Source organism: Cyprinus carpio, chromosome A14, assembly GCF_018340385.1.
Source record: "Cyprinus carpio isolate SPL01 chromosome A14, ASM1834038v1, whole genome shotgun sequence".
Taxonomy (NCBI): Eukaryota; Metazoa; Chordata; class Actinopteri; order Cypriniformes; family Cyprinidae; genus Cyprinus; species Cyprinus carpio.
Genome location: NC_056585.1, coordinates 10731006 through 10753369, shown reverse-complemented (window position 1 = coordinate 10753369; position 22364 = coordinate 10731006). Strand labels below are relative to the sequence as shown.

Below are 22364 nucleotides of genomic sequence, written 5' to 3'. Positions count from 1 at the left end.
ACTAACCGGGACTACACATATTAGTGTCTTTCTGCTCATTTCTAACGATGATATCACTCCGCAGGATCAGTGGGTGACGCGGTCCGCACCTGAAAAATAAAAACAATAATATCTCTCCGCGCTGTCATCGGTCAGGCTTCTTTATCGCCGTATAATGGACTGAAACTAAATAGCACAGGAACAAAATATGAACAATATTGTGTTGTATGGATATGTGAAAAGTTATTAATCATTTAATAATTAAACAAGCCGCAGAAATAGAGGAGCTCGTGAACAGTTGTAAAGTCAAAAATTTAAGCGAGTTGCTTACAAGCGATCACTTTGTGCTATTATTCACCAAAATAAAATGTACTGTTTATATGTCTATTGGTCAGATGTTTGTTTTGTTTGTGTTCCCCCCAACTTTCCCTCCCTTTTATCCAATTTTGTTTCTGGTTAAATAAAGCTGAAGAAACATTGTTTTCAGTGGTTATCTAATTAAACCTTAAGTATAAATGCTAAGACTGTTGGTAATGCTTATGCAAGCATCACTATTATTATTGCTCAAAACATCTGCTTTTGAAGAAAAACAAAAAAGAACTAAAAATACTTTCGAAGCTGGCAAAAATAGTGCACCCAGCAAACCTTTCCTTTCCATCCTTTCTTTCTTACTCACACTCATAATTACTCATGATTATCATGAATACTTTCTCTGTCTCGCTCTCTTTCTGGCTCCTCCTTAAACACTTTTCCTGTGCAGTTAAATATGTCCTGACAGCATCTCAGCATCACATTCAGTCAGCATAATCGTGTGCTCCAGTGATGAAGGTTGTGCTGTTCCTCCTCTCCTTCACAGTGTGTCTGAAGTCTTCCTGTGTCCTGGCGAAGACTTTGGAGTTCTTCATCGCAGCAGTGGAAACTAAGTGGGAATATGTGTTTACAGACACAGCAGATCCGACTGCAAACCAAAGGTGGGCATTTCTATTATTATGCACAAACATGCTTTTCAATTATTGCAACCCACAAAGATTTATTATGTCATTTATTATACATATTTTATGATTTTTCTTCTACAGTGTTTTCAAAACACCACTGTGTTCAAACTGAAATGTGACAATCAAGCATAATGTCATTAGTTAGTTATTACAGAAAGGAAACAGCTTTGAAAAAAGTGTTTGATCTTTGCATTACTTGACATGGACTCAGTCCAGCAACAACTTTGAGGGCTGTCCAAATTTCAATTATGCTTCCAGAGTTTACAGAGCATAATGAATGTGAACATAGTTTGCAGTTAGATACGGTCAGTGTCATTCATAGTTTGATTGATTGTTTTAGTGAACAGAAGCCTGCCTGTTATTTATATTTAATATATTCTCGTAGTGATTTTTCAGTCCATGAATTGCATGCGGTCAGAACAAACATGCTTTGATTTGGTGTTTTCAGAGCAGTTCAAGCTCATTAGTGTGAAACCGCAGCAGATCATTTGCTGAATATGCATATTTGTTGCAACCATGCATACTCTTTTATAAGACAAAACATTCTGTTAGTACTACAAGTTAGTACTACATTTTTAAAATACAATGAGTAGATTTTCAGCAGATATTCATTTTTGAGTGAACTATTCCTTTAGCAATGAATTGCTAACTATAATGGATTAATAAAGTTGCAATGTAATATGTTGCATTACACTGTATTGTAAATATGTATAGTAACTGCATAATAATTCCTAACAGGAAATTTGCATCTGGCGTCCAGAGATATATCAAGGCTGTATATACAGAATACACTGATTCCACTTTTACAACACCAAAGTCAAAACCTCCATGGGCTGGTCAGTATAAACTTAAACATTTCTGCTTCTTAGGAAAAGAAAAAAAAAAACAACACATTTAGAATTAAATGAATAGAATGTTAAATAATCTGTTTCAGGTATTCAAGGCCCGACTATCAGAACAGTGGTGAACGACAGGGTTGTGGTGCACTTCAAAAACTTTGCATCACAATTTTTCAGTATTTCTCCCATCGGCATTCCCTACTGGAAACAATCGGAAGGTAAAACTAACAGAATGGAATTTGCATTCATCTCTTTGAAATTCTGTATACTCTTAAAAATAAACTTCATTGCATTGATGGTTCCATGAAGAACCTTTAACATCCATGCAATCTTTCCATTCCACAGAAGGTTCTGTATATTATTAAAATGTTCTAAAAGTAGTTTCTTGTAGATGTAGATAATTTAATTCCAGATTGTCTAACATTTACCGCATTACAAGTTCATTATATGAATTGTTTTGGAATTCTGTAATTTGTTTTGTAACACTGGAGATACTGATAAATTCCAGAGTGCGTAAAATACATGTGATTTCCCGTATAAACCGACATATAGTAAAGTCAGGCTTGCCCAGCAAAACAAAAGCAATAACCTGAGATATGCAGCAATACACTGATGGCTTTGAAAAACCATATTGTGTAAAGATAAACCTCAACATCCTTCTGTTTTTTAATGGCAGGCGCAGGGTACAATGATTATAGTTCTGTTCAGGAGCGAGCGGATGATGCAGTGCCTCCTGGTGGTTACTACAAGTACGTGTGGGACATTTCACCCAACTCCGGGCCAACCACATCAGATCCAGACTGTCTCACCTACATCTACTCATCACAGGTGGACATCGTCCGAGATTTCAACAGCGGACTCATCGGGACTCTCCTGATCTGTAAGACAGGTGTGACTCAGTTGGGATTTGTCAAATATATCAAGTAAAATATCACTGATATTTTGTACTAAATGAGAATGCTGGTAAATATGTCCTTTAAAATGTTCCTCTCAGAGGCTCTGACCGAGGAGAGACAGCGGAAGGCTCCGGAGTTCATTTTGCTTCTTGCTGTCTTTGATGAGAGTAAAAGTTGGTACCGGGAAGTGGGCCGAGCAGACAAACTGAAGAAAACATCCAGCCCAACCCAGTACCACACCATCAATGGATACATCAACTCAACATTACCAGGTGCGTTCACCCTCACCACACCTGAGCAGCTGCCATAAATCAGCTGCTGAGAAATGGTTATCATTAGTGTTGAGAATGAGATTTTTCACTTTAATAATAATAATAATACATTTTATTTATAATGCGCTTTTCTCACACCCAAAGCGCTACAACAATGTAAAAAACTATTAAAATACAATATACAAAGATAGAATATAAAACAACAAAATAAATCAAATCAAAACCCTAATCAACAGCTTAATCATGATAAGCAATTTTAAAGAGGTGGGTTTTCAACAGTTTCTTAGAAGTACTTAGTGTAGGAGCACTTCGAACATTCAAAGAAAGCGCATTTCATGACCTCGGAGCGGCACGAGAGAAGGCTCTCTGTCCCATAGTTTTTATCTGGAGTGGGGCTGATAAAGAAGAAGAGAACCAGCAGAGCGAAGAGGATGGGAAGGGGTAACTAAATCACAAAATAATTCATGCACAGCTTTATAAGTTAAAACAAGCGTTTTAAACTCAATACGCGATTGAACTGGAAGCCAGTGCAAGTTACAGAGGACACCACTGATGTGCTGCCGTGAGGCGTGGGAGTGAGAACACGTGCTGCTGAGTTCTGAATATATTGTAGTCGTTTGATAGATTTTGCTGATAGACCATTATAAAGAGAATTGCAGTAATCAATTCTTGAAGTGACAAAAGAATTGATGAGCCTTTCAGTATCAGGTGTACAAAGGAAAGGCCTAATCCTAGTAATATTTTCTGAGATGATAAAATGCTGATTTAGTAACCCTCCTAATGTGAGCCTCCAATGTCAAATTAACATCAAATATCACATAGCTTGTATAGATGGCAGTACAGAGCTGTTATCCAGTGTCAAATTAAAACTGCTACATTTGTGGATAGCTGCTGGTGTGCCAATAAGAAGAACCTCAGTCATAAAGCTATTTAATTTGAGAAAGTTGTGAAGCATCCATACTTTTATGTCCTGCAGTTCAAACATTCAGAAGGGATTGGAGAACAAACTGTAACATCAGACTTTGAACTGATGTATATTTGGAGGAAGCATATACAGCAAATGGTAAATAGTATTGGCCCTAAAACAGATCCCTGAGGGACACCATATTGAACCCAACTAATGTCTGATTTGTTATTTCCCAGAACAACAAACTGGGATCTATTTGTAAGGTAGGATCTGAACCATTCAAACACAGTGCCAGAGATACAGAGCCAACTCTTTAGTCTATCAAGTAATGTAGAGTTACATACTGTGTCATGTGCTGAACTAGAGGCACCATAGTAAGCTGAGACCAGGAGGTCGTTCATAACGCGAACCAAATCGGTTTCAGTACTGTGCCCCGACTTAAACCTAGATTGCTCTAAAAGGTTGTTTAATGACAAATGACAATGTAATTGTGCCAAAACAACACATTCCAGGACTTAAGCCAGAAAAGTAAGATTTGAAATGGGCCTGTTATTTGTTAGATCAGAGGTATCACATCCAGGCTTTTTAGGGACTGGTGTGATAGCTGCAACCTTAAGTTCACACAGAACAATCTCAGTAATAAGAGAAGTGTTAACAATATTTAATATGAGGGGACTGATTGTGGACAGACACCCCTAAAGAACAGTAGTTGGAACATTACAGTAATAATACATTTTAGAGTAGAATTTTTGTTTGATTGGAATTAAAATAATGCCATAAATGAATGCAAAAAGTGTATTAAAGTTACTTAAAGTCTTCATTTTCTTTATGAAAAATATAAATATACGTTACCCAAAGTTTGGATTAATGAAGATTTTTTTAATGTTTTTGAAAGAAGTCTCTTCTGCTCACTAAGGCTGCATTTATTTCATCAAAAATATGGTAAAAACAGTAATATGGTGAAATATTTTTATAATATGTTTAAAAATTTATTTATTTATTATTCCTGAAATGCAAAGCTGAATTTTCAGCATCATTACTCCAGTCTTCAGTGTCACATGGTCCTTCAGAAATCATTCTAATATGCTTATTTACTGCTCAATAAACATTTCTAAATATTATTGATGTTGAAAACAGTTATTCTGCTTCATATTTTTGTGCAAACCGTGATACATTTTTACAGAATTATTTGATGGATAGAAAGTTAAAAAGAATAGCATTTACTTCTGTACCATTATAAATGTCTTTACTGTCACATTCGATCAATTTAATGCATCCTTGCTGAATAAAAGTATTAATTCCTTAAAAAAAATATTACTTACATCAAAGGATCATGTGACACTGACATTGTCATTTGTCATTAATTGTTCACAATATTACTGTTTTTACTGTATTTTTGATAAAATGCAGCCTTGGTGAGACTTGGTGAAATCTATTTTAAACTTTTTTTTTCTTTTCACTGGAGTAGACATGTTTATTATAGGTCTAATAAGATTCAACACTGTACTGTGTTGTATTTTACATGCTGTAATTCTCAAACCTATTCTGTAATTGTTATTTCATCAGGACTTACTGTGTGCCAGAAGAGTCCAGTGGTGTCCTGGCATCTTATTGGTCTTGGGTCAACCCCAGAGATCCACAGCATCCAGTTTGAAGGACACACCCTAAAGGTGTTCGACCATAAGCGGGTAACTGTAGAGATGACACCCATGACCTTCACTATGGCCCTGATGAAGCCGTCTGCTACCGGAAAGTTTCTGATCTCTTGCAAGATCCACTCTCATCAGACAGGTAAGACTCTGATCATACAATGCAAAAGGTTTCGTATTTGTACTATCATAATAATAATGCTTCATCAGTACTTACTCTGTAAGACAAAATAAAGTTTTTTTTTGTTTAATAAATTAATACTTTTAATCAGTAAGAATGCATTAAATTGACCAGAAGTGGCAGTTAAGATATTTATAATGTTATAAAAGATTTCTGTTTTAAATAAATGCTCTTCTATTCATCAAAGAGTCCTGAGAAAAACTATCTGTCTCCACAAAAATATAAAGCAGCACAACTTTTTTCGACACTGATAATAATCAGAAATGTTTATTGAGCAGCAAATCAGCATATTAAAATGATTTCTGCAAGACTTGATTAATGATGCATAAATTTGTGGCTTTGTTGTATCTTTTTATACATGTTATATCTTTTTAAATTGGATGTTTTAAGTAAAAGTCAAGCAAAATTTGCAATGGCACAGTTTGATTAGCTTGTTAGGTGATCATGCAGACTTTTTCTTGCACAAGAAATTGTTGGTTGTTTAAGGAGAAATATTTAGGTCAAGATGACCTGAGAAATATGTACTTTGCACTTTGATGGTCTCAATGAATTTGCAAGAAGTTTGCTTTAGAAATGAATGTAAATCACTGATGTTTCTCTAATGTTGGATTTAACTCTCTTCTCCAGCTGGTATGAATGCGTTCTTCACTGTTGATAACTGTCCCGAACCTATGGTGGCCCCGATCCCAGACAAACGAAACGTCATACATGCTGGGAATGAGGATGAGGAGGATGAAGACAACATGTTTTCCATTGTGTTCAAGCAAGGAGGCCCTGTATCAGTGCTTCGATCGAGTGCCAAGGGAAGACCTAAAGTGTGGGTTCATTACATCGCTGCAGAGGAGAAGGATTGGGACTATTCGTCTCAAAGCAGCGACCGGTACGTCCTGATGTCCTGAGATGAATGATGTGAAACCGACCGAATCTAATGTTGATTTTCATGCTTCAGGCCTTCATCATCGTCAGCAGCAGAATCTGAGTGGTTCAGAAAAGGTCCTCAGCACTTAGGTGGCATTTATAAGAAAGTAGCTTTCGTAGAGTATACAGACAAGACCTTTACTGTGAAGAAAACCACTGGCAAAATACTGATCGGCCCAGAGCTCAGAGGGGAAGTGGGAGACACATTTCAGGTAGGAAATATGGATTTAAAGGGATAGTTCAACCCCCAATTTCCATTTATTCATCCTTATGTTTACCTGTATAAATATATTTCTTTCATAGAACCTAGAAGGAGAAAGACTGGTCATTCTTTTTCATTTCAATCAATTGATACTGATGCTTTTGATGTAAAAATCATTATAAATAGTCCATATGACACGTATGCTATATTCCTACGTGATCTAAACTCATTTGATAGCTTTCTAAGAGGATTATCTGTTGTTATTCATTAATTATCTTCCAATCCAATGAGTTCTTTAAGAAGATAATTCACAGTTCCTCTAGATATTTAATGCCGCAATGAAACGAGAGCAGTGACATTTTTTTCATCCATATTGTGAAGTACATCTCAGTGAGATTATCAAAAAAGAAAAAAAATTAGTGCGGAACATGCATGGATGAATTGTTTACAATAAGATCAATAAGACACATTCAGAAAATATGTATGATTTTTCACTTCATGCTGACTTTGAAGTGTTAAACTGAGACAACTAAATTTGATGTGAAAATGTTTTCTGAAATTCACTCTTTTGTATATCTTCATCAGATTTGTTTTAAAAATATGGCCAGTCGACCATTCAACATTTATCCAAATGGCCTGACCAGCATTCTGCCTTTGAAGAACGCAAACAAGGGTACGAAGTATTGCATTTCATGTTTTTTTTTTTTTCTTTTTTTTTTCACATTCACATGTAAGGGAATATATATATATATATATATACACACACACACACACACACACACACACACACAGCAGCAGCACAGCTATGCAGGAAATCTTTGAATAAAAGCATATGCTAACTGTATAAATGTCAAACCATTTGCTTGAGACAACAGTCAATTATGCAGTTTAGTGTCATTATACCAAATATAAGTGACTATACAATAAAGTCCCACAAGTTAACATTAGTTAGTATAGTATAGTTAGTATAGTATAACTAATTAGTAAGTATAATAACTAAGAAAGACACAACACAATGGGTGTAGTACTTTTATAATATTTGTTAGTATTTAGAAATTTTATTTCCGTTTTAGCTATTTTAGTACTTCAAGGTAAATGAAACAAAAATGGGAAATGCTGCCTTGACGAATAGCTTAAATAAAAGGAGTTTGTTATTTTATTTCATTTAATGTTTATTTTATTTTACTAACAAAATTTTCTTTTTTTATTGTTTTAGTTTTAGTTAACGCTAATAAGCCTGGTGTCAGGTTATTCTAGAAAGTTGGATGAAAAATAACTTTTAATGGGTTGAACTTATTTCTCTTTCTTTGTGGGTTAGACAAACAGGTGGACCTCCGTTCTTTGGCCGTTCCCCCCGGTGAGATAATGACGTACCTCTGGAAACTGACAGCAGACGATGGACCCACGGAAGCCGACCCGCGATGCCTTACGCGCTTATACCAGAGTATGGTGGATCCCGTTCGGGATGTGGCGTCTGGGCTGGTGGGACCCCTCATCATCTGCAAATCCCAATCTCTGGACAAAAAAGGCAGAGTGGTGAGAAGAGACTAACATAGATCTGTTTATCTCAACTTAGACTGACTGGGGAAAAAATGCATATAGCAAAAATGACGTTATGTTGATTCTTGCACATTTCGTGGCACATTCAAAGTGAAATGTCTAGTAAATGGTGCTAAAATGGTGCTAAGTCTTTGAGCTCTTTTTTCGTGATTTAACGGGACTTGTATTTGAGCGCTTCTCATCACAAGTGCAGTGCTGTACCAGCTGCGCTACCAAGCCAGTTTACTACAGTAGACAAGCCATACATATACAGTAGAGCTGTTTATGTGATGCAAACATGAAAATGTATTAGTGTATGGTGAATTGTTTGAGGTCATAACATACTATTGTGCAAGGAACCATGTGAAAATAAGCCTTTATTAGAAGATAATCTGCCCTGTAATCATAATTTGCATGAAAAAGAATAACACTTGTCGGTGTTTTACTGTCACTAGTGTTCATTTCCGCTGGAAACTGCAGTGAATTGCATGCATATAGGTATCTTTTTTTAGTTTTGCAAAAATTTTACTTCCATTGAGCCTATGTTCGTTTATCTGATGGATGGACGGATGAATTAATTATTTTTATTATTAAATTAATAAATAATATTTTTTCACAGGTAACGTCAGATAAAGAGAAGAAGCTCTTGTTCACTGTGTTTGATGAAAACAGAAGCTGGTACTTTGAGGAGAACATGAAAAAAAACAGTGAAGATCCAACTAAGATTGACCGCAACGATCCAGATTTCTACAATTCAAATGTCATGCACAGTGGGTGTGAATTTTTAACCTCTAATGGATAATCTGGGGTTGCTTTGGGTATTTGTATTATTGCATGAAAACTTAGTTAATCTAAGTTGTCATGAGTTAAATTGTTAAATCACTTTTTTTTATTTAGACTTTCTGTCTGTCTGTTTCAGCTGTTAACGGGTTCATGTTCAACCACCTGCAATTCAGGTTGTGTGTTGGCGATGTCATACTCTGGCATGTGGCGAGCATTGGTATACAAAACAACTTCCTGTCAGTCTACTTCACAGGAAATATGTTTGAGAGGGATAAAGCATATGGCACTGTCCTCACGCTCTTCCCGATGTCTGGAGACACAGTGACCACTGAAGTGGAGATGCTAGGTAAGCGTTGGAGGTCAAGATATTGGTTGGAGGGGATGGTGACACAGAATGTTGTTTGGGGTGGAGCAAGTTATCAATGAAAGATTATGAAGACAAATATAAGAATCATTCATAATTAAACCAGGAACCTGTTTTGATACCATGTTCACATGCTTGATGTTTGAACTGTAGGTGAATGGGAGGTCAGCGCATTTGACCCGTCTCTGAAACAGCGAGGCATGAGTGTTCGCTACACGGTTGTTAACTGTGAAAGAGTCCTACCCTTGGTGGACAGCGAAGACTACGATGAAGAATTCGAGTTCACTGAACAGGACTTACCGATTCCACGAGGCACAATGGGAAGGCACCACACTATTGCCGTTCACGTGTGCCGAAAAAGAACTGTGACAGACTCTGCGATTGGGCGAGTAAACACAATCTCAGACAATGAGAAACAAAACAGAACCCTTGTGTGTGAGATAAGATATATTCCCGTAAAGCAGGAAAATGATCTGGATGCGTTATCACAGGGCGGTATTCCACAGGATATTTTGGATCAACTGGATGGGGAGTTGGGCGGAAATTCGTTGAGACGTCAGAAAAGGTCCCATAATGAATCTGAGCCTTACAGAACAAGGCCAAACGAGATTGACCCTACAGTCATATTAAATACCACAGAAAACAAGGAATTAACAGGAGAACATCACAATTTGAACATTGCAAGCATACAGTTGGATGTAGTCGAACACATTAAAACACATCCAACAAATGACCTATTACGCAAATTCCTTTTTAAAGATAAAAAGCTGTCAACTAACCAACATCTAAACGACTCTATGGAGGAAAAGTATGACAAAGCGAGAAATCGAAGGGAACTTTGGAGTGTCACCAAAGACAAAATAAACAAAGTGGATGCAAAAGTTCTGAGCAACAACGAAGTTCTTGAAGAATCTGGAAGTTCTGGTCCAAAGCAGGATAAGATGGAGGAAAGTTTGAATCTTCATAGCTATTACTACAAAGATCCAAAGAAGTTCCAACCAAATCTGGAAATGGTTTTAGAGCCAATGTCAAATTCATCAGATAACCAGAACTATGGCAGGAAATCACTGGCTAGTGACTATGACGATTATGACGATGAAGGAAGTGTGCTCGGTTCGGATCATCATGTTGAAAATAATGTCGGTATTAGGTCCACAGAATCAAGGTTCAGAAGCTACTACATCGCAGCAGAGGAAATCATGTGGGATTATGGGATCAATAAACCATCTCAGCTCGTCAAACCAAGGTAACAAAACATTCTGATGTGCCACAACCACATTTTAGGTCATTTTAGAAGACATTCCTAAAGAATTTCTAACGTTTCTAATGTTAGTTAATGATGAAAATATTAATAATAATAAAAACAAAAACATCAATACCTTTTATTTATAGCAGAATCAATTAAATACAAACAATACAAAAACACAAACTTTCAAATCAAACAATCAAATCACTAAAAGCTGTTCTAAACAAATGCGTTTTTTAAACTAGGAGTTTTAAATTAGGAAACAGAATCCAGTTGGCAAAAAAGCAATGGTAAAGAATTCCTGAATTTTGGCGTATAAAATCAAATTTTTGGAGGTGTCAGATTCAATCAGATCCATTTAGTTTAGTTGTTTATGGTTGTATATAGTTAGTTGTAGAGCAAAAATGCCTTAAAATCCTTATTTATGATAAAAATAATGTCACAACCACATTTTTGGTCATTTAAGCGGACAATTCTCAAGAATTTCCATTTGGGAGAATCACACAAATATAACATGAAATTATATATATATAGAAATGTTACATATTGTATAAAATCTAATTTTCGGTGGTGTGATTGAATCATATCTATTTAGATGAGCAGAAAAACAATCCTTATTTGTCATAAAAATAATGTCACAATGCAGTGCTGTTTTAGATATTATTATTATTGCTTTTCTAATTAAGCCTAAAACCAGCCTTAACAGTTTGGTCAATTGTACTTGCACTAAATATTTCATGTGTCCACAGGGAGATGCGGAGGGGAATGAAAAAATATTTCCCAGCCTATAAAAAAGTAGTATTCAGAGCCTATCATGACAGAGATTTCAAACATCCGATCAAACGAGGAGAAATGGACGAGCATCTCGGCATTATGGGTCCTGTGTTGAAGGCAGAAAGTAATGATGTTCTTACTGTAAGTTTCTTCATTAATATGAGCTATTAAAAGGAGCCCTTTTAATTCAATTTTCACATTTACTGTTATTCGGGCAAATTTTCACGGGCGAAATCCAGTCATTTCAATAGAAATTCAAGTGAAGGTGAAAGATTACACTGATTTTGCAACAGGTTCAAATTGGTCATGCAAATTTGCTGCAGTGACCATCAGAAAGCTGCTTGGTATGAAAGTGACTGTGTGAGCTGTACTTCATTCATTGCTACATTAGTGACAACAAAAAAATTCCCATTAAATTTTGACGAAATTTCACTAATGTGACATCCAATTCTCCCTACCACACTCCTAAAAGTGTATGCTCCTGCCCGTTAGCTACTGTCACTGAACGAACAGTGCCCTGCAGTTCCTTCAAAACAAGAAACAAAGTCACTTTCCAGACCCTTCACTCTCTCTGCTCCTCTCCGTTCAAATGAGCAGCCAAACTCCATTTAATCCACAAAAAAACATGAAATCTTCTTGAAGACACAATTGAAGTCACACCTTTTCCACCAGCACCTAACCACTTCACAACCTTAAACCAATGCACTTGCAAAAAAACAAAACACAAATCCTCTTCTTTCTCTCTCTCTGCCTTTCTCTCCTCCTCTAGCTTATTTCCTAAAATGGTTGCACCTTTATAATTGCACACACTAATTTCTTGCATTTCTTTTCCAACAAGTGGTTTTCAAGAACCTGGCGTCCAGACCATACTCTTTCCACTTGCATGGGGTGTACGATAAGACACAGGGGAGTTTTATCCCTGGAATGGGCCCAGAAGGGGTCAAGGCCGAGGAACTACCAGGTGATCCAGTTCCTCCGGGGGAGGAGAGGGTTTACAACTGGAGAGTCTCCAGACGACAAGGTCCCTCAGCTTCAGAGTTTGACTGCAAGGCTGGGGCCTACTACTCCAACGTCAACATGGTAATTCAGTGTGCAACATACAAATCAAAATTACATTTTGTACATACAGCCTTCTGTATCATATTTGAAACACACATTTCTAAGGTCTCTAAATGATCAAAACTTTGCCGAAAAACATGTTGCACACAATCTACTACACACATGATTAATAGTTTCTACTTTTTAGCAAGTAAGACCTTTAGTATAATTGTGAAAACATCAGGTCACCTTCAGGTCATGGTCCAGATGTCTGTTTACTGTGAAATCTGATTTTTATAAAGTAAACTTAAGTATAACATTTATATTGTTAGAAATATTTTCGAGATTTACTGGATTATCCATGCATCATTTTTTAGAAAAATCAATATGAGAGTATGAGCTCCATATTCTCACTACATATGAGACAGATGAGCCATAAAATCCTGATCAAATATGACACTCAACAAAAAATTCCCTGATAATGGATGAAATGATAAAATGTTTAGATTGAATGTAATGCACATAAACACATAAATGTAAACTTAAATAACAACTTCTGTATTCCTTTTGTGTCCACCAGGAGAAGGACATAAACTCTGGTCTGATCGGTCCAGTGCTCATATGTCGTCCTGGTACCCTCCGTCCACGCGTCTTACTTCAGCCTGACGTGACAGATTTCTTCCTTCTCTTCACCACCTTTGATGAAAGAAAGAGCTGGTACCTCGACTACAACATCAGGAAGTTTTGCACGCCGCCCTGCCAGGCCAAAGTAGACGACCCGTGGTTTGAGATGAGCAACAAGTTTGCAGGTACATTTTCATAATTTATGATTAATCCTGCATTCGTGTTGGAGATTTCTTATGAAACAACCAGTCTGGTCTGTTTCTTATCTCTGTCTCAAATATGATTTGTTTCTATGACAACGCTAATAACACCAAATGGGCACATGTGTGTTTATGCTTGTTATTGTGTTATGGAATTTGGTAGTTAAATCACACACACAAACACTTACAAAAAACAAGATGTATAATGTATAATGCTGAACGAATTAAACGCACTGCCAATGTTCCAAACACCCAGTTTTTCTAAATATAAACATTTGGAAATTCACTGACTATGGGTGACACGCAAATTTACATTTATGCATTTGGTAGATGATTTAATCCAAAGCAACTTACAGTGCATTCAAGTTATAAATTTTATTAGTTTACACATTCCCTGGGAACTGAACCTATAACCTTGACGTATTACGAGAGATAATAGGAAATGTAATAATAGCCGTAATTATTGTGTTGTGTTTTATTGGTACTTGTAGCTATTAACGGCTACGTGTCAGAGACGCTTCCTGGCCTGATAGTTGAACAGTACCAGATGGCTCGCTGGCACCTCTTCAACGTTGGAAGTCAAGGAGAGTTTCACGCCGTACACTTCCACGGACTGCCGTTCGGAGTCAGAAAATATGAGGAACACCGCATGGGAGTTTTCAATCTCTATCCTGGTAAACCAAATCCATCACCTGGCACCTTACATGTCTTTTAGTATGTTAGATTTACAAATCACAATTCATTAAATGTAACTCAGCATAACTCACAGCATATACCTACAGTATGAATCTTCTTCTGCTCACCAAGGCTCCATTTATATTATTACATTTTAAAATAACTATTTTCTATTTGAATATATTGTTAAATGTAATTTATTCTTGTGATGCAAAGCTGAATTTTCAGCATCATTACTCCAGTCAAAACCTGGAAAGGATTTGGACGTGAGGATTTGGGGAGAAAAACAAGAGATTCTTCATGCATTCCACTGCATTATTCATGGGATATATTGTAAATTAAAATGGGACAGCAGACCACAAATGTGCAGTATTCATTGTCTTTATTCATACTGTTACAGCGGAATACAAAAGAAAACAGAAAATACCCAGGAGGAAAATAATGGAGCATACTGAAAAGAGCTTGTGCCAAAGATATCGTTCTTATACCATGTCACATTAAAATACCAAACATTATGTTATTCTGCTGACTTTCCGAAAATAGAACATGCAGGGAAATGTACAGCATATATAATATATATATATATATATATATATTATATATATATATATATATATATATATATATAATACCATACGTTATGTAGTTAAGTACCATTGAGCACCAAATAGGTATATTAGAATGATTTCTGAAGGATCATGTGACACTGAAGACTGGAGTAATGATAATGACAATTCACAGAAATAAATTAAATGCATTACAACAGAAAACAATTCTTTGAAATTGTAATACTATTACATTTTTACTGTATTTATCTTTTAAAAACATTAAAAAAAAAATCTTAATTACTCCAAACTTTTGGTCAGCAGTGTATATCAGTGTAATAATTTTGTATCATTTGCCAGGAGTTTTTGGGACGGTGGAGATGAGGCCAGCCATTGTAGGCACCTGGTTAATAGAGTGCACTATCGGAGAACATCAGATGGCAGGAATGAGGGCCAAGCTGATAGTCTACAACCCACGTAAGAGCTTAAACTCTCTTCCTCCATGAGAGTCTGTTACGGATCTTTCTTGGCATCCTGTTTCTGCAATCATGTTTTGAGTCACTAATAGTTAGAGGACACCTGAAACTGATTGATCTTGTTTAACAGGGTGCATTCAGCCTTTAGGAATGCAGTCGGGATGGATTGACAACAAACAAATAACAGCCTCTGACCACTATGGTAAGAAACAGGGTTAATTTAGTATCATTGATTTACTGTTTTGTTGAATTAGATTTTATTTGTTTTTATTTTTTTTTTTTTACTTTAATTTTACTTTAATGTTAGCATCATTACTCCAGGCTTCAGTCAGAAATTAATCGAATATGCTGATTTGCAATTGCAAAAATAAATATTTTATTTTTAGATTCTGTTTTTACTCTATTTTTTAACTATTAGTAGTGTTTTTGTCATTTTGTGTTTTAATTATTTTATTTAAAATAATGAAACAAGACATAGTTTTAGTTAACTATAATGACCCTGAAAAGAGCAATAAAATGCAATAAAAAAATAAAAAAATAATAATAATACAATAAATGTATTCAAAAGTCTAATGTCTTCAGTGGGTTTGTAATCTGTGCCACTATATTTGTCTTGAAAGTGGTGATATTAATAGGATTTAAGATTTTTTGACTTGGGCCACAAAATATAGTGTTTTTAATAAAATATTTCTACATTTATTGAATTGTTGAAATCTGATTTCTGTTACAGGTAACTGGAAGCCAAGTTTAGCCAGACTTGAGTTATCTGGCTCTATTAATGCCTGGATGGGCACCGGCACAAACTCCTGGCTCCAGGTAAAAGAAATCTTCTGTTTGCAGACGTAACATGCTGTTCTTTGGCTCATTTAAAAAAAAAACTGCTACCCGGTCATGGACTGTGATGACTCATTTTTATAGTTAAGAATAACACATTATGATTTATCTTTGGCTCATATTTCACAACTTGCCACAGACAATGGTGACTCTTTGCACCACAGTCAGCAAGTCATGACATATTATACTTTCACTGTCAGCAAGACAAAGTGGGAAATACTTTTAAAAACTATAAATAGGTTTGTGCAATATATTTTATTTAACCTTTACTTCAGTAGTCCCTGGAAGCAAGAGAAAGAGAAAAAAAAAGTGCAGGATATACAACAATTCACTATTTTTAGCAGGGTTCATATGATAGTTGATTACTGGGAAGGCCTGGAAAAGTTAATCTTAGCACTGAAAAGTAATTGAAAATTCTGTTGCGAATGTTATTTTTAGCAATGCACAACTCGCTATTCCATTGCTATGAATTGCTCTAGTAAATAAGCACAAATTCATTGGTAAAAACAGAATATGATCATTTTCCATATCTATTCTCTGTTACTGTATGTGGTTTTAGGTGGATCTGTTAAGGCCCATGCTTCTTCATGGCATTCAGACTCAGGGTGCAAAGACCTCGATGGGTTTGAGCGAGTATTTCACCATCCTGTACACCATCAGTTACAGCATCGACCAGGAGAACTGGACTACCTACCAAGGAAACAGTACCAAGTCATCTTACGTCAGTACCAACATCTGAATTTCTCCAAACATAACTGATTTAAAGGGGCCATACTGTGTGCTTTTTGTAGCCTTTTACTTTTTCCTCCCTGAAGTTCTCTTATAATGTTAGTAAATATTTCTTTCACCGCTATTTAGTTCTAGCCGGCCATAAATCATCTGCCCATTAAACAGCGCAAATCTTAAGAAACACATGATGAAACAAACTCCTACAAATGGTTTTTCCAATGAAACTGATTTGCTTTGATTTCAAAAGAAGTGCTATCCTAATTACAAATTTGACTATTTTTGTATCTTTCATAGTTTTGGTATTATTCACATCTGTTTTCTTGTTTGTTTTCAGACCTTCAGTGGAAACATGGACGGTTCCAGAATAAAGGAGAACTTGTTTTCTCCACCCATTGTGGGTCGCTACATCCGAATTCACCCACTGACCTTTCAGAAGCAGCCCACACTGAGGATTGAGCTGCTGGGATGTGACCTTAATAGTGAGTAGACATTCACAGATTGATAACAGCACTTTCTAACAAATAAAACTGGAGGACTGGAGGAAAAGACACTATGCAAATGACAAGACTCTAAAGGTCTTTGCAAAGCACATTTCTTGTTTGCCTTTGTATGCCATTTTCATCAGCATGTGCGGATATAATTATGGAAAGCTGAAAGCTTTGGATGTTTTTGTTAGTTCATGAGCATCTGTCATCCTGCTTGTAGCATCAGAAAGATCCAGTTCAAGGCTTTCTAAATGTTCCTTGTTTACTCTCTCTTGCTTTTCAACACCTTTACTCCCTTTATGCATCAGTGGCAATGTTCAAAGCTTCATTATCAGAGAAAAGTCAAGAAGTTCTTTTAATTGAGAGAACTGAATGATGTATGTTTCTGCACATTCAGAAACACTTCTCCAATACAAGGACCTAATATGTTCTTCAAATCAGGGTTATTATAGTTAACTAAAACTAAAAACCATAAGAAAAATGTTATTTGAAATAAATGATAAATTAAATGTAAACTTACTATATCTGATTAATATAAATATTTAATGTAGCTTATTTTATCTACTTATTTTATCAATCTTAATATTTGGCATGCAGTATTTCCCATTTTCATTTATTTCAACTTGATGTACTAAAATAAACAAAACTGAACTTCATTAACATATTTCCTTTAAGAATTATGTGTAAAAAAAAAATAATAATCTTTGCACTTGAAATCCATAGCAAGATCTTTGGCTTTGATATAGGTACATACAGGTGCATCTCAGAAAAGTAGAATGTCATGGAAATGGTCTTAATTAAAAATTCAGTATCTCAAAAAATTATAATATTCCATTTTGAGCTTGATTAGTTTGATTCATTTTGAGTATAAATACTGGGTACTAGGGATGGGCAAATCGATCCGGAAGTATCGATAATAATGCGTACAATATGCATTAAATTGGACGAATAACTTGTTAGCAAATATTTGTGTGGGAGGGATTTTCCTGCTCATCTGAACCTGTTTTTATACAGTGTGTGATCTGAACACACTCAAATGTTGCAGAAGACGATCATCAACACCCTCCACAAGGAGGGTAAGTCACAGAAGGTCATCGCTGAAAGGGCTGGCTGTTCACAGATTGCTGTATCGAAATATATTCATAGAAAGTTGACTGGAAGGAAAAAGTGTGGTAGGAAAAGGTGCACAAGCAACAGGGATGTCCAAAGCCTTGGTAAGATTGTCAGGAAAAGCCTATTCAAGAACTTTGGAGAGCTTCACAAGGGGTGGACTGAAGCCAGAGTCAGCACATCAAGAGTCACCACGCTCAGACGTCTTCAGGAAAGCCACTCCTGAACCAGAAAAAAACTTAAAAAGCATCTCATCTGGGGTAAGGACAAAAAGAACTGGACTGTTGCTCAGTGGTCCACAGTCCTCTTTTCAGATGAAAATAAATTTAGCATTTCAATTTGGAAATCAAGGTCTGGAGGAAGACTTGAGAGGCACAGAATCCAAAGACCAGTATAAAATTTCCGAAGTCAGAGATGATTCGGGGTGCTGTGACGTCTGCTTTTGTTGGTTCATTGTGTTTTATCAAGTTCAAAGTCAATGCAGCCATCTACCAGGAGATTTTGGAGCACTTTATGCTTCCATCTGCTGACAAGCTTTATGGAGATGCTGATTTCATTTTGCAGCAGGACTTTAGCACCTGACCACAGTGCCAAAACCACTTTCAAGTGGTTTGCTGACCATGATATTACTGTGCTTGATTGGCCAGCCAACTCACCTGACCTGAACCTCACAGAGAATCTATGGGGTATTGTGAAGAGGAAGATAAGTAACATCTGAAAAGCAATACAGAGGAGCTGAAGGCCGCTATCAAAGCAACCTGGGCTTCAATAACGTCTCAGCAGTGCCACAGGCTGATCACCTTAATTCATGCCACGCCGCACTGAAGCAGTAATTCATGCAAAAGGAGCCCCAGCCGAGTATTGAGTGCATAATTAAACCTGCTTTGGAGATCTTGAATAGTTCTGTTTTGTAAATCTTTTTTTGATTGTTCTTTGAGAATTAAAACAAAAAACTATTGAAATATTTCAGTTAGTGTGCAGTGAATCTAGAATATAAGAAAGTTTGCTTTTTTGGAAGTAAATTAGAAAAAATGAACTTTTCCATGATATTCAAATTTTTTGAGATGCACCTGTAAATGTAGAAATACATAAATAAGTTGAGATAGTATATCAGACAGAAGTCACAATATAAATAAAAAATGTGTATCTCTGTGGTAGTAAAATCACACTACTTCAAATGGATATGAGCATGTTTGTTTGTGTGTTTTTCAGGTTGTTCTGTGCCGTTGGGAATGGAGCGCAGGTTGATTCCCAGCAGTAGCATCAGTGCCTCCTCCTTCTTAAACAAGTGGTTACTGTCCTGGAGTCCCGACCTCGCTAGACTTCACCAGAAGGGCCGAGCAAATGCATGGAGACCCAAGGTATCTGTCCACCCATCCATCCATATCTATCTATCTATCTATCTATCTATCTGTCTATCTATCTATCTGTCTGTCTGTCTGTCTGTCTGTCTGTCTATCTGTCTGTCTGTCTGTCTGTCTATCTGTCTGTCTATCTGTCTAATCACTGTATGTTTTTCTTAGAGAGAGTGAATGTGAATTTTCTCTCTAGACCTTGTGTTTTATAAGCCCATTGTGAGAGTGTTTCCTCTGTCCTGTCTGTCTGTGTGAAAAGTTTTTGCTGCAACATTATCAAATTAGTTTTCAGACATTTCCTTTAACCCTCACACAACACAATGCAATGCATAATCCATTTTCTGGTAAAACACCAGTGAAAAACCGACACAGAAATTCCTTCATATTCCGATCTTACAGCCTTTTCATAAAGTGCAAGCCATTTTTTGGTAGATTTTTGCACATTTATCTGTTTATAATCCAGTGTAAACATGGGTATTTGTTTCTCTGAGTGTGTATTATTATTATTTGGTAGATTATTGCTCTGAGTGTGAATGTTTTAATTTATATTTTGTCTCTTCCTGTCTTCCCCTCTTCTTCTCTGGTTCTATAGACTAATAACCCTCACGAGTGGTTACAGGTGGACTTTCTCTCAATAAAGAGAGTGACCGGGGTGGTCACACAGGGGGCCCGATCCGTCCTGAAACCAATGACAGTCACTGAATTTATCATCTCTATTAGCAGTGACGGCCGCAGATGGACCAGTGTGAAGGAGCATGGCACAGACAGTGAAAAGGTACCGCTTTATTTGTGTATATTGAATGATGCAGAATAGATTTTGCCTCATGAAAAAAGTCCAAGTTGCATTTCACTCCAAAATAAAAATAAAAATACATTTTGGAAATAAAGGTTTATTTAAGACTTTTTTTTTTTTTTTTTTTTTTTTACATTATTGCATTCTTTTCTTGATAATTAAGCACTTTTCCCCACAAAATTAAAATGTGCATTTTTTTGTTTAGATAAAATAAGAAAATTACTGTAATGCAAAGATTGAAGCACCTATATTAGAGTATAAATTCAAGAGTAACAGTAAAATCATTTATTTTCACGAGAGACCCTCACTGATTGATGTTGATGGGGTTTTGTTTCTTTTTCATCCTGATGTAGATCTTTGAAGGAAACAGCGAGCATGACGAGGAGGTGCTGAACGTGTTTGATCCTCCCCTGTTCACACGCTTTATACGGATTCACCCGAAAGGCTGGGTCAACAGTATTGCCCTGCGGCTGGAGTTTTTGGGCTGTGACACTCAACAAACACTTTGAGAAAAAGTGAGATCCATCCATTGTGGTTGAAAGAGATGGTTTTTCACTACATTTTATAAAATAATTTTATAAAAACACAATGCTCTGTTCCAAACCATACGTTGGCATCATAACTGAACTGTACGCACATATAGTATGTGACTGATCTGAAAAGTTCTTCACAGGTAGTAACTAGCCAGGCCGGTCGGGGGGTTTTAGAGTGGTTTCGTGCATTTGTCAGCTGGGAGACTGCCTATGATGCCTAAAAATGCTGTCTAGGTAGGCAGCTCACTTTGGCTTTGAACAGAGCCCACATAAGCACTACATAGGTTTCTCTCTAGAACAGGTTTTCGTCATGTGATATGATGATAAGTGTTTTGTATCTGGTTGGCTGTATGTTATAAATGTTCACTGTTCATTTTAATGTCTGGTTTTGAGACATTAATATTATTATTATTGGGAATAAACTACCAATATCTATTTTTCTAGTAAATGTACCCTTGCATATAAAAAGAGATTGTATGTTTGGTTATTAGATGTTTGTATATTCTGGTCTGGAATAACTACTGAATCTGCATATGCTGTACTTTCGTATTTTGCACTGTGAAACAGGTTTATTTTTTTTTTCCCTTCAGATATTTAATGTTTAATTATGGAAATAAAAAGACGATGAAAATGCCTTGATTTCCCCAGCGTCTATGTGCTTTGTGTTTCTTTGACAAATATTATTCTTTCACACACTGTTTTCTTCCCTTATGGTGTTTTGCCAGTAAAAGTCAATAAATCTGTTTTCAATACCTGGCATACATCATTCTTCTTATTATTTATGACTATAATATCTGATTCTTCATCAAAATGCACACATTTATGCACACACACACACACAAAGTCTCCATAAAATGTGTGAAATTACTGGCGATGCAGATGAATGAAATGTGGTTTATTGTTTTTGCGGTCACGTCACAGTTCTGCATGCGGTGAGAGAATGAACAAGAGAAACAGACAGACTTGCAGGCAAAGGGTGGGATGAAGAGGCCCACAGGAATACGATAACATTACCATGTTCTTACCGAGATAAAAATGGAGCGTACTATCAGTTCCTGTTTGACAGGAAGTGCTCTGGGGATGTGTTTAGCTTGGAGGGAAAATGAAGGCCTGATTCTGAAAGAAGTCAGTGACCTATTGTGTCACCTGTTATCTCATCAAAGACAAACACTGCTGCTGAGGAACAAACACACGATTGGAAGCAACATCGCTAACTTTCAATACTTTCATTATGAAACATTACTGAATTGTAATATAATGCTTAAAAGATCATTAAAGGGGTCATATGATGATGCTAAAAAGAACATTATTTTGTGTATTTGGTGTAATGAAATGTGTTTAAACGCGTTGATTTTTATAAAGCTCATTGGTCTGAAAAGCGAGGTGTGCTGTGATTGGCCAGCAATTCAGTGCATTGTGATTG

General features: G+C 36.3%; 1 protein-coding gene across 1 annotated transcript; it reads left to right on the top strand.

Annotated features, from left to right (window-relative positions):
- Window positions 1–761: 761 nt before the first annotated feature.
- Window positions 762–21575, top strand: LOC109101916 (coagulation factor VIII-like). Its single transcript, XM_042769873.1, has 25 exons — window positions 762–950; window positions 1713–1810; window positions 1909–2031; window positions 2490–2702; window positions 2808–2981; window positions 5455–5679; window positions 6346–6598; window positions 6668–6848; window positions 7424–7511; window positions 8157–8374; window positions 8997–9147; window positions 9297–9506; window positions 9678–10770; window positions 11520–11685; window positions 12382–12624; window positions 13163–13391; window positions 13898–14080; window positions 14987–15103; window positions 15233–15304; window positions 15833–15918; window positions 16496–16657; window positions 17000–17144; window positions 19473–19621; window positions 20208–20390; window positions 20762–21575. Exons 1-25 carry the CDS (start codon window positions 802–804, stop codon window positions 20915–20917), a joined length of 5067 nt encoding a protein of 1688 aa, XP_042625807.1. The 5' UTR covers window positions 762–801; the 3' UTR covers window positions 20918–21575.
- Window positions 21576–22364: the final 789 nt, after the last annotated feature.